Source organism: Gossypium raimondii, chromosome 5 (assembly GCF_025698545.1).
Source record: "Gossypium raimondii isolate GPD5lz chromosome 5, ASM2569854v1, whole genome shotgun sequence".
Lineage (NCBI taxonomy): Eukaryota > Viridiplantae > Streptophyta > Magnoliopsida > Malvales > Malvaceae > Gossypium > Gossypium raimondii.
In genome coordinates, this window is record NC_068569.1 from 11219772 (window position 1) to 11232149 (window position 12378).

General features: G+C 35.1%; 2 protein-coding genes across 4 annotated transcripts; one reads left to right on the top strand and one right to left on the bottom strand.

Moving 5' to 3' along the window:
• The first annotated feature begins 2356 nt into the window (after positions 1-2356).
• On the top strand, positions 2357-6194 carry LOC105769019 (probable GTP diphosphokinase RSH2, chloroplastic). Of its 3 annotated transcripts, XM_012589366.2 has the most exons (7): positions 2358-2521; positions 2830-3675; positions 3769-3954; positions 4530-4990; positions 5120-5278; positions 5366-5717; positions 5834-6194. In XM_012589366.2, the coding sequence occupies exons 2-7, from the start codon at positions 3001-3003 to the stop codon at positions 6140-6142; spliced, it is 2142 nt and encodes a 713-aa protein (XP_012444820.1). In that variant the 5' UTR covers positions 2358-2521; positions 2830-3000; the 3' UTR covers positions 6143-6194. The 3 variants fall into 3 exon arrangements, with proteins under 3 accessions (XP_052486755.1, XP_012444820.1, XP_052486756.1); XM_052630795.1 differs by having other exon boundaries at positions 2357-2521; positions 4530-5278; XM_052630796.1 differs by lacking the exon at positions 2358-2521 and having other exon boundaries at positions 2548-3675; positions 4530-5278.
• Positions 6195-8029: 1835 nt separating this feature from the next.
• Positions 8030-9339, bottom strand: LOC105769020 (proline-rich receptor-like protein kinase PERK2). Its single transcript, XM_012589367.2, has one exon. It carries the CDS (start codon positions 8890-8892, stop codon positions 8419-8421), a length of 474 nt encoding a protein of 157 aa, XP_012444821.1. The 5' UTR covers positions 8893-9339; the 3' UTR covers positions 8030-8418.
• Positions 9340-12378: the final 3039 nt, after the last annotated feature.

Here is a 12378-nt window from a genome sequence, read left to right on the forward strand (position 1 = left end):
CTTATCCGTCAATTCGTCACTGATTGTCGAACGTATGTACTCAATCCTGCTGATCCCTTAATTTGAACTAACAATCTCATTTTATTCTCATTTTTACCATACTCATAATTCAACAACAATAGACAAATTGATACATTATATCATTTCCACATTAACAATTAATCATAAAAATTCAGCCATATGAACTTACCTGGGTCAATTTGCTGAATTCGTAAAAGTTCAGGGACTAATCAGCTACTTTTTCTTTTCCTCGACTTGTTTCAGGTTCTCGATATGGTGTAAAAATATGAAAACCTAGCTTTCTTCAGACCTCCTATGGCGTTTTTGCTGATAAAAAATGAAGAGATCTCTAGATTTTTCACTTTTATCTTTATTTTATATATTTAATTTGTGAAATTTCCAATTTTGCCCTTATTTCTCCTTACTTTCTGCTGATTTTTCTTGCCCAACCGTCCAGCCATATAATTTGGGCCTAATTACCTTTTAAATCCCTCCTTATTAGTCACTTAAGCTATTTGACCACAATTTAACAAATTTTGCACTATTTCCAATTTAGTCCTTTTTAATTAATTGACTATCCAAACGTTAAAATTTTCTAACGAAACTTTTATACTAACTCAATGACACACCATAAATATTCATAAAAATATTTATGGTTCGGCTTATGAACTCGAGGTCTCGATACATCGTTTTAGACCCAATTTACCTATTAAATTCTTTTTAAAACACAAAATTCACTAATTCAAAAATTCTTCTAAATTCACACTTGACTCATAATTATTAATTTATTAAATTTTAAGACTCACTTGTCAGATTTAGTGATCTCGAATCACTATTTCTGACACCACTGAAAATTAGGCTGTTACAATTAGACTAGTTGATTTGGGAACGGGACGGTTGAATCGATTTTTTAAAATATTTTTAATGTTTTATTTAGTTGAATTGGACAGATTAGTCAAACTAGCAAAATGATGGCCTAATCGGTTCGACCGCCGATCCAGTTCTGAAAATCCTGGTTAGAATATTTCATTCTAATAGTTAGATAATGAAATATTTATTTGATAAAAATATTTAAAAAAAAATTGGTTCAACGCCCAGTTCCAAGTTTACCGGTCGAATTGGTACCCTTACCGATTTCGGGCTAATCGGTCCAGTTCAAGTTTTTATGATTTTTTATAATATTTATAAGTTTATATCAATTTTGATATTTTTAAAATTTTAATATTTTTTAAGAATTCTAATGCTTTTAAAAAAATTAAATATTGTAAATAAGATTTATTAATTTTTTTAAAAATTTATTAGAATTTTATATTTTTTATGTAAATTATTAGAATTTTATATTTTTGTTAAAAGTTTTATAAATTATTTTATATTATTATAAAAATTTTAATATTTTTATGAAAATATATTATATTAAATCATAAACTGTCACATGTTACTATTTGATTGGTTCATCAGTTTATTTTAACAATTAACGTGATTAGTTAAAAAAAATAGAGAAAATTTTTGATTGATTATTTTAATTAACGAGAATTTAATATATAGATTTAAAATTTTTTATATTTTCTTTAAGATATTTTTTTATGTCATGGGGCAGTCGACGCTGTTGTAGACATTCAAAAGCAAGTACAATCATGGGGTTTGCTGTTTCTTGCAAAGCAATAACACTTGACTTTGAGCCCCAATGCCATTGCCCTTTATAGTATTCAATCATGATTAAAAACAATATCAAAGGGATAAGAACAAAGTGCAAGGTTGTACATACATACAGACATATAATCTTATCTTTAATGTTTGTTCAAATATTAAATTATTTAGTAAAAACAATACAATAAATAATAAAAGCAATAACTACAGATATTTGTACAAGAAGTTGATATAAATTATTAAGATATAAACGATCATCACATGTTCTTATTTTCTTTAACTACTTGAATTTTGCATTTTTTTAAGATAGTATTTATGGTTTTTTCAACTTAATATTTGGATTTTCATTCCATCAGCTAAACTTGTACTCTTTTACAACACCATTAATGATAGGGACACATGACACTTTTGGATTGTGATAAAACAATGATAAATACCAATTAAGGAGAAAATATAAATTTCAGGGACCAAATGTACATTTAAGCCTTTTTGTTTTATAAAATTCTACACTTCTATTAATTTCCTAATTAACCAAAATCCAGAACATTAGATTATCCAAAACGAGAAATATAGTTTAACATGGACAGTGGGACTTGTCACATTGTCCCCATTCAGTTAATTCCGTTAATTGGTAAGGATACGTTTGTAATTTAACTGTTACTTCCCCTGGCCGCAAAGCAATCTTCTATAATAAGAAACTGCGGAGAGGGACTAAGAAAAAAAGAAAAAAAGAGCGCCTCAAAGGAAATTTCAAAGGAGAAGAATCGAAAGCTCTCTCTTTCAAGCCTTCATTTCAACAATCTCAAGCGTCTTTGACTGTTTCGTTTTATAAAAAAAGAAAAAAAATTTGTGATATTTTCCTAATTTGTAAATTGTACGTAGTCAATTTGACCATATATATTTGTAAATACTGTAGCTTCAAAATTTGTGATTTTCAATCAAATTATTCATCTTGATTCTCTGGGGTTTCTCTGTATATATTTTATATATAGATTTACCCTAGAATTAAAGAAATTTCTTTGCCTTTTAGTTCTGACTTGAGATTCAATTGGGTCTCTTTTAATAAAATTAACTGGTTTTTGTTAGTAGAAAAACCCTTGTGCTGGGATAATTGTTGGGCTTTTTTTAGAGAAATTTACTGTTTTCTTAAGGGGAAATTAAAATTTAATTTTTTCATTGCAGAAATTATTTGGGTCCAGATAAAATTTCTCGGTTTGATTATTTTCTCGAGAAAACTAGTGGGTTTGTTTGGTGTCTGAGAAAACCATTGTTTCCCTGGAGTGAAAGATCGGGGTTTGATTTAGAAAACAAAGCAGAACATTTATTTTGGAGACGATCTGCTTGTACCTGGCCATGGCGGTTTCAACAATAGCTCTTTACGCGAGTCCACCGGGCAGCGTATGCTCTACGCCACACCATATCAACATTAATTCCTGTGATTTCGACTTGAATTCAAGATCTTCATCTTCAACTCCCTCTACGGCGGCTTCGACGTCGTCCCAGAGACCCATTCTCGGTGGCCTATCCTGCCTCTTCTCCTCACATTCGGTAAAATCAAGCTTTTCCAGCGGTGGAGAGGATTTAGGGTCCTATAGAGGGGAAGAGTTGAAGGACTTAAGCTGTTCATTTTGTTATTCAACCAGTAAATTCGGCGCTTCTTCTTTTAAAACCAATCAGAGCCCGGTATCGGTGTTTCAGGGCCCTGTTTTGTGTAGTAGCAGCAGTCCTCCTATGAGAAGTGCGCGCGAAAAGGGTGGAGATGGGAATTTTCAGGGCTCGTTCCGTAGTGGGACTAATGGGTTGTTCAATGGATTCATTAGGGGTGCTTTAGGTTCTTGCATTGATTATGATTCCACTAGTTTTGAGGCGCAAAGTATTGCCGATGAATTACCGTTTACTATGGAGGATAATTTCGCAGAGGAAGGGAATTCGGAGTTGCTTTTAGGTGCACAAATGAGGCACAAAATCTTCCGTGAAGATCTGGTAGTGAAGGCATTTTATGAAGCGGAGAAGGCGCATAGAGGGCAGGTACAAACAAAGAAACCAAACTTTATTCTTGATCCTGACTTTCTGTTGTTTTCAGATTGTCTGAAAGGTGATATGAAGTTGTTTGTCTTGTAGATGCGCGCAAGTGGTGATCCTTATTTGCAACATTGTGTGGAAACTGCAGTGTTGTTGGCCTCCATTGGTGCCAATTCTGATGTAGTTGCTGCAGGGCTTTTGCATGACACCGTTGATGACTCGTGTTTGAGCTATGAGTATATCTGTAGGACATTTGGTGCCGCTGTTGCTGATTTAGTTGAAGGGGTGAGACATGAATTTCCATTGTGTAATGCGTTACTCATGTTTATACTAACCAAAATGCTTTTTACTGTTAGGATTGCTTTGTCTGGCGGTGAAATTTTTGGTATATTCAATTGGTAATCTGGTGGTACAGGAATGAAAGATTATTTGTGATGCCATATTTAATTAATTTCTTTTATCCTAGGACATTCATATGATTGATTAGTCTATTACCATATTTGAATGTGCAAATATCTATAGCTTTATGGTTGCCATGAATGAATAATTGTGGATGCTGTTGAACTGACTCGGCTTTTGGGTAGTGGTTGTAGCATATGTTGTTCTTATTACTTCTCAGTAACTCAATTAACACTGGATTCTCATCTTTTAGTTTGTTCTTAGCTTCCTAGTTAAAAGTAAAAATATCTAGGTATAAGTATGAGCTTCTCCAATCTAGAACATTATAGGCAGCATACTCATCTCTGCAGCTTGGTTATTTTAAGTTCCTTGTAATTTTCTTGCGTATTTCAGTCAACATTCTTTTGAGTAAAGCTTTGATATTATAAGCTTCTACTTTTTCTATTATGACATTCACATAGGTCTCCAAGCTTAGCCAACTGAGTAAGCTAGCACGAGAAAACAATACTGCTAGCAGGACTGCTGAAGCAGATCGGATGCACACCATGTTCCTTGCCATGGCGGATGCAAGAGCTGTTCTCATTAAATTGGCAGATCGGTTGCATAACATGATGACGCTAGATGCTTTGCCTTTGCTCAAGCAACAAAGGTTTGCTAAGGAGACTTTGGAAATATTTGCACCTTTAGCCAATCGTTTAGGAATCTCTAATTGGAAGGAGCAACTAGAGAATCTATGCTTCAAGCATCTCGATCCAGATCAGCACAAAGAGCTGTCCTCCAGGGTTGTGGACTTCTTTGACGAGGCATTGATTACTTCTGCTATAGAGAAACTCGAGAGAGTGCTCAGGGATGAAGAAATTCCTTATCTTGTTATCTCTGGACGACATAAAAGTTTATATAGCATTTATTCAAAGATGTTGAAGTATGTTCTCGTCACTCTCTCTCACTATGTATATCTATCTATCTTACTGTACAAGCATGAACACCCAAAGAAGTCAGAGGAACATGGAGACTATCTTTATGGTTGTATAAGACTATTTTGTTTTTGCAGGAAAAAGTTGACCATGGATGAGATCCACGATATCTGCGGACTACGTGTTATTGTTGAAAATGTGGATGACTGTTACAAGGCACTGAGAGTAGTTCATCAGTTGTGGTCTGAAGTACCTGGAAAGCTGAAGGACTATATAACTCGCCCTAAATTTAATGGGTGTGTTATAGCTTATATGCCCTGGAATTGTTCTTAGATGAAATCTATAAATGCAGAAGTTCCTTCTAACACCATCTTAATCTGCAGGTATCAGTCCTTGCACACAGTAGTGATGGGTGATGGCACAGTTCCACTTGAAGTTCAAATTCGAACAAAGGAGATGCATTTGCAAGCTGAGTTTGGCTTTGCAGCTCATTGGAGATATAAGGAGGGTGACTGCAAGCACTCTTCATTTGTACTTCAGATGGTTCAGTGGGCTCGGTGGGTTGTAACTTGGCACTGTGAAACAATGAACAAGGACCATTCTTCAATTGCCTATAATGATTCCTTCAAACCTCACTGCTCATTTCCTACTCATTTGGATGATTGCCCATTTTCTTATAAGCCTCACTGCTGTGACGATGGACCTGTCTTTGTTATCATGATTGAAAATGACAAGGTATGTTTCTATAAACTTTCATGTTGGCATGGTCTTTTGCCACGCACTTAAATGTAAACATGGGAGATGAACCTGTGCCAGAAAGAAATGACAAGTCTTGCACCACCAATTTGCAGATGTCGGTGCAAGAGTTTCCTGCAGACTCAACAATGATGGATTTGCTGGAAAGAGCTGGGCTGGGGAACTCAAGACGGTCTCCATTCGGGTTTACCGTGAAGGAAGAATTGAGGCCAAGGCTGAACCATGAGCCAGTAAACGATCCTACATGCAGGCTGAAGATGGGTGATGTGGTGGAGTTAACACCAGCCATTCCTGACAAGTCTTTGACAGAGTATAGGGAAGAGATCCAACGCATGTATAATAGTGGTCTCCCTGTTTCCAGTGCCGGCACTTCGGCTAGTAGTATGATTGCCTCAAGAACTTGACCCTGTTTTGATTGTTTCTTTATAAATGCAAAAAGAAGAAAGGGTTTTTTTCCCCGTTGTGCATAAATGATAAATAATATGGAACAAGTTACTGGAAACATTTGCTAACTGGTTTCAACAACGAATTATAACAATTGATTTCTCAATCCTGTCCTCCATCTATGCAATCCCAGAATAGATTTGCTGTTAAAACCTGAATTAGGTGTTCTAATGTGAAAACTTAAAATGAGTTAGTGGGGCAGTGATGTTAAAACATGAATTAGGCGTCATGTCATTGACACCTGATGACCATGACTCCTCCATCAAGTGTTATTAACAACTTAATAATAAATTAAACAACAGCCGTATCATGTCCAGAGAAGCAATGGGGCAAAGAATAAAACCGGATGACTGGGTTACTTATAGTTGTCATCAACAAAAGATAATCTACTCTTTTCTCAACACACCAGCTCATCCTTGCTAATATTTGACCCTCGTTGGTATTAAAAGATTTAAAAGTGGGATACTAAAACTAATTTAAAAGCAAACTCCCCCAATCCTGAAAAGCTTTTCTTCTTCAAATTTACAGTCATTGGCTACCTTTAAAGGCTTAACCACTCTATTGACTAACTTGAAGGCTAACCAAATTACCAAACGAAATAGAGTTAGTACTTGCTATTTGTTCCATCCACCAAACAAGCCAAGATTATTATCAATCATCTCAGCAGCAGTATTGCTCAAGCTTTTAAATTTTGAAAAAGTAAATTCTTAGCATGGCAAAACCAAAGTGTAGTTTCAGCTTTCAATAACATCAAAACTAACATGGTTAATAATCAAACTAGTTATTGAGCTACCAACCCACTCTAGCCAACCATTCTGGTTCAAAAAGAGTTCCACCATATTCATATAGCACTGTTCCAGCCAGAAAAGGTGACTGCACCTAGATGACCACCAACGTGAATGGATGTAGCAGTTTTGCCTGTTTGACTTGGACGTAGAGTGTTGCCAAGTGACAACTGATATGTAACAGCTATATTCTAGGTATGTTGCAGATTTCTTGACGTAAGCTTATAAAGAATTAATGAATACAATTCAACTTCATGAATAGTAGGCACCAAATCACAACCTTGAGAAATTCCCAATACCAAAAAGTATCTTCATCTCATCACCCACTTTCCCACCCCAAACCACAGAAAGAGAAAGCACACCATTTCATATGGATACTACCGAACAGTGCAATTATAAAAAACTTATTCAGTAATATCATCAATTCATATGGTACATATATTCAAAACCATATAAACGAGCAACCAGACAACGATACATCACAGAGGGAAGGAAGTGTCATAAACAAGCATCCCAGATCTAGCATTCATATATTTAATCCAAAAGGCCAGTTCTTAGTGCTTCTATTAGTGTCATTAACAAATTCTTAGATTATTCTACAAATCTGTCTCAAAAGCATCTCTTTGGGGGGAAAAGGCCTATTGAATTATGTAATATCCATGCTTATAAAACATACAACAAGGTATCTAAGGGTGACTTTGGATGGGCGGTGCGTTTTCCTGCGGTTAGTGTAAAAACAGCGGTGGCGTTGAGATTAAATACTATAATGATACTGTAGCGTAAGACAAAAAGTAAGCTAAACGCATCGCACCGCATCGCCCATTCAAACCCACCCTTAGAGAGTTTCATCTTAGAACCGTTCCAGATGAGGAAAACAAAAACCATGAAAACTTATCATTTATTACCTTAAGACAACATTACTCTTTCCTTGAAGCTTATGCTGAATCTATTATATCTTCTATCATGTACTCCAAAGAGCAGCAGAAGCAACTAAACCAATAAATTTTGCATCACACAACAATATAATCATGTTGGCAAGGTACATAATAAACAAGGAAAAGATAAATGAAAATGTTAACCGAATCATTACATTTTCTTCCATGATTTCTAACATTGTTACAGTGTCAAACAAGTTAGGGAAAGATTTAAAGAACAGTTGGGGCAAAAGCTGAAAGCTTTTCTTCTATGTAGCATTACAAGCCGTGTAGACAGAACTAAAGAACCCAGGGAAAGAATTAACATTCAAAACAACGACAACAACAAGATGGAAAGAAGGGTAAAGAAAAAAGTCAATAAAAGAACTACCCATTTACAGAAGATCTCAACAAGGACCCATATCCAAAATAAACGTAATCCCTTTCTAAGCTCAGCAGATAACTCTTTTTTCTCAATCCAATAAAAGAACTCCCTAAAATGAATTGAATTGCAGACCCAAAAACTTGGCGGTGATTTCATGAAGAAGAAGAGCAAGTCTCGTATGTGCCATTAACTTTCAAGAGCTGCCTTCTCTTGAAAACCAAGAACCCAGCAACACCAAATTGCAGGATGATAACAATGCCGATGAACAAAAGCCCAAGCTTTTTCCCGGTATTGAGCTTGTTCCCAGTACTAGGCTTGTGATTTTGTGAATATTGCGGTGGCCGCCGTCTAGGATGATGAGTATGATTCCGGTGGTGATCCGCCGGCGGTGGTGGTGGGCGAGAAGGCGCCAGAGGAGGTGATGGTGAAGGTGGCGGAGGAGGCGGCGGAGAAACCGATGGCGGTGGTGGAGGAACTGACTGCGGCGGGGGCGGCGGTGGTGGAGGAACTGACTGCGGCGGGGGCGGACTTACATTAGATGGTTGTGATTCAACAAAACAAGCAAAAACTGTAAACAGAAGGCCGAAACCTAAGATCACCAATCGAGATAACGGCGGTTCCATCATAACAAAAGGCCAAGCAAATATGCAACCTCTTTTGGGTTTAAAATCAAGGATTTTGCTGCATTTTTGCTTTTGGGTATGATTAAAAATTCCTGCCTTTGCTTTTCAGCTTTCAAAAAAGGGGGGAGAAGAAGAAGAAAGGACTAGGCTTTCAATATGAGCTGGATTTTTGCATCACTGCTTTTCTTTGAGAAATCAAGCGCATGAGTCACAATGAGTATCTACCAAATTCTTGACGTAATCAACTTTTGCTTCCCAATTCAAAATCTAGGGTTTTTTTTCCCCAAAGACCAAGACTTTATGGTTCAGGCAAAGAAAGATAGGTTTTTATGAATATGGGTATTTGTGATTCCTCCCCCTGTTTTGAAGGATCGACGAAATGAATCGAAATATGGGGTTTTCTCCTGTGCTTGTCTTTTTCTTTCGCGAAGATTCAAAAGAAACAGGTGGATTTCGGATTTGGACAACCAAAACTTGAGGTTTTTACAAGGATAAACATAATATGGTTAAAATATGCTATAAGCCCCTGTACACTTCACAAATTTGAAAATTTAGTCCTATACTTTTATTTCTTTGAATTTAATCTCTTTACTTTTCAATTTTAAAATTCAAGTTCAACAGTTAACATTGTTAAAGTTATTCTATTAAATTCAAGTTCATTACAATATCATTTATTTAGGGGTAAACTACATTAGTAGTCACCCAACTATGCTTTTTTTTCTTTTTTGGTCATCCAACTATGAAAAGTAGCAAAATGATCATTCGACTATTCAATTTTGTCTTTTTTGGTCACCCAACTATTTTAGATTTTTGGATATTCTTATTTTTTATATTAGCTAGCCGATGACCAAAAAGACAAAATTGAATAGTTAGGTGATCATTTTATAACTTTTCATAATTGGGTAATTTCTACTATAGTTTACCTTTTATTTAGTTATGTAACTACCAAGTAAGTATATTTTTTATTTCATAATGTGTCAAACTAATAAATTAAACAAAAAATAACAGTATAATTTAATTTTAAAATCTGAAAAATATAGAGATTAAATTTTAAAAATAAAAAGTATAAGTATTAAATTTTAAGTTTATAAAGAATATAAGGACTTATGATATATTTTAACGTATTAATATTATTAATTTCTTGGAAAATACTAAAAACAATAATAGATAGAAATTTTTTGGGCTAATAAGTGGAATGGGTCAAACAGGTTGGTGACAGATTGGGGAAACATTAAAAAGGGTCTTCTTTTTGTTATTTATTTATTTATTTTCTCACCATCTCACTCGAATCATATGGGTATATGGTACAGCACAAGAAGCGAGAGGGCTTAATTTTGGGTTTCACCTTTGTTGTTGGGTAATAATTATTAGGCGTAAAATAATATTTAGTTTTTGAATTTAATTTCTTTTTTATTTCTTTCACATTCATTTCAGAATTTTACTTTTTTTTTTCAATTTTATATTTGAATTTAGATTTTCTTAATTAATATATATAATGTAAGAAAAATTAAAATTTTTGTTATATTCCTATTTTAATATGGACCTGGTTAAACTTGAACTCTCAACTCTGCTATAAATGTCAAGATATTGGACTCTTCCCTACTCAAAAGTCTAATACACTAAACATCCATCCTAAGTCAACCGGCCAATTTCGACACCGCTCCTCGTTCTTTTCTACTTTCATTGATACTATGGTGCGTTGGACCAAACACTAAGCTAATTTCTGTTCATCAAGGTATTTGAAGCCTTTGAGAGATGGGAATCGAGCTTTGGAGGCACTGGATACAGAAATCTACGCTGGGATTAGTATTGAAGAGCTGTTGATCAAATACCAAAACAGTTTTGATAATGTTCCTGTAGCAGGTATGACAACTGTGGGCCATTTAATTTCTCATTAAATTATGATAACGATGAGCCATTTAGCTTAATTTCTCGTTAAATTACTCTGTTTATTTCTATGGTGTTCATGTTTCTTCAACTGTGTAAGGTTGCTTGGTGCAGGAATTTGGTTCTTGATAACTAAAATTTAGATTGCAGGTTGAAGGGTGGATTAAAGGCTGAATATATAGACATGTTTTATTCAGATTCAGCATAAAGAAATGAGATAAAGCAAATACCTTCCATCATTTCTATACCACTATTAATTATAAGTTTAATCTTGAATCCTGTGATGGGATTCATCTAACAATGTCTTGTAGTTAATGTAAAATGTGAACATGGCATGTCATTGTTTAATTAAGTAGATGAAATGCCTAAAATGACACTGATTGAATAATGTGAGAACAATCAAGTGATTGTTTTCTTTTTTTCATTTTTATTTTGATGCATGAATTCCCTAAAATGATATTGGCCAAATAATGACTCCGGGATGTCCTTGTTAAGTGCAATCATACATTTTGAACAACTCGTGCTCATTTCCTTATAAATGGAGACGCTGTGAGTAAGGTCCTTCCAAAGTTGTTGCAATTTCTTTAAGTTTGCTGCTGTTTCGGCCTTCAATCGACGCCCTTCTCTTTCAACTTTGCTAATTTGGATTTCCATCGATTATCTCTAATTTGCGGTTGGTTTTGGCTCCTTGTAAATCTGCTTCAATTGATTTAATGAAAAGTATGAAATGAGATAACTTGTTTAGGAAACTTCTTGTTACTCGTATAATCCAACCAAAGGCCTAAGAGACAGAGATAACAAATGTTTATGTTCTCACACCCACGGGGGGCTACACCCCATGAATGGTAAACATTCGGTATGCTTATTTATACTTGCCAATATATGCATATCTATGAGTTTGGGCAAGAGAATCCCTGAGGGTTCCCATGGGTGGTTATATCCCATTGCATATATGTATGTTCATTTAATGATTACTGTTAGAAAAGGAACCTGTGAGGGACTCCCGTGAATACTCAGATTCACTGTTTATATTTACATTAAATCTATAAATTTTACATGTTATGATTTTGTATTCATCACGTAAATCTAAGTCGAGTAGACTTGGCCTAGGGTTGTGATTTGACGCGGCAGGACGTCACTCTCCACATACTTCTGTGCTGCGAGGGCTTATGGTAGTGCGATCAACTAGTGATTTTTTACTGTAAACCTCTCCATGGATCTAGGAGCAAGATCTTACGTTTTATATCGCCTACAGATAATATGCATTTTCTTATGTTGCATATTACCAATGAAAGGTTGCATCTCTTACATTTTATATTACCAACGGATAACTTGAACCTCCTCTATTTTACATTTTCAATAATCACTTCCACGATATATATACGGCACATTTCCATTGTATAAATTCGGATCCTTTAATTGACAACTGCACCACTCGAGTATATGTTATACGTTTTCAGATTGTTGAGCCAATGGGCATGCCATCCGATAAATTATAAAGCGAAATTTATACCATCCGCAAAATGCATTACTAAAGGGGGTGAGCATGAATTTAATAACCTTGCAACGCATCGTATATTCCCAAGTCATTCAGCCAATAAA

Excerpts from the sequence above, each read along its gene's own strand:
- LOC105769019 (XM_052630795.1), top strand. The coding sequence starts at position 3,001 with ATGGCGGTTTCAACAATAGCTCTTTACGCGAGTCCACCGGGCAGCGTA. Across the intron at positions 3,676-3,768 it reads AGAAGGCGCATAGAGGGCAG|ATGCGCGCAAGTGGTGATCC; the intron begins GTACAAACAAAG and ends TTTGTCTTGTAG. Across the intron at positions 5,279-5,365 it reads ACTCGCCCTAAATTTAATGG|GTATCAGTCCTTGCACACAG; the intron begins GTGTGTTATAGC and ends CTTAATCTGCAG.
- LOC105769020 (XM_012589367.2), bottom strand. The coding sequence starts at position 8,892 with ATGATGGAACCGCCGTTATCTCGATTGGTGATCTTAGGTTTCGGCCTT.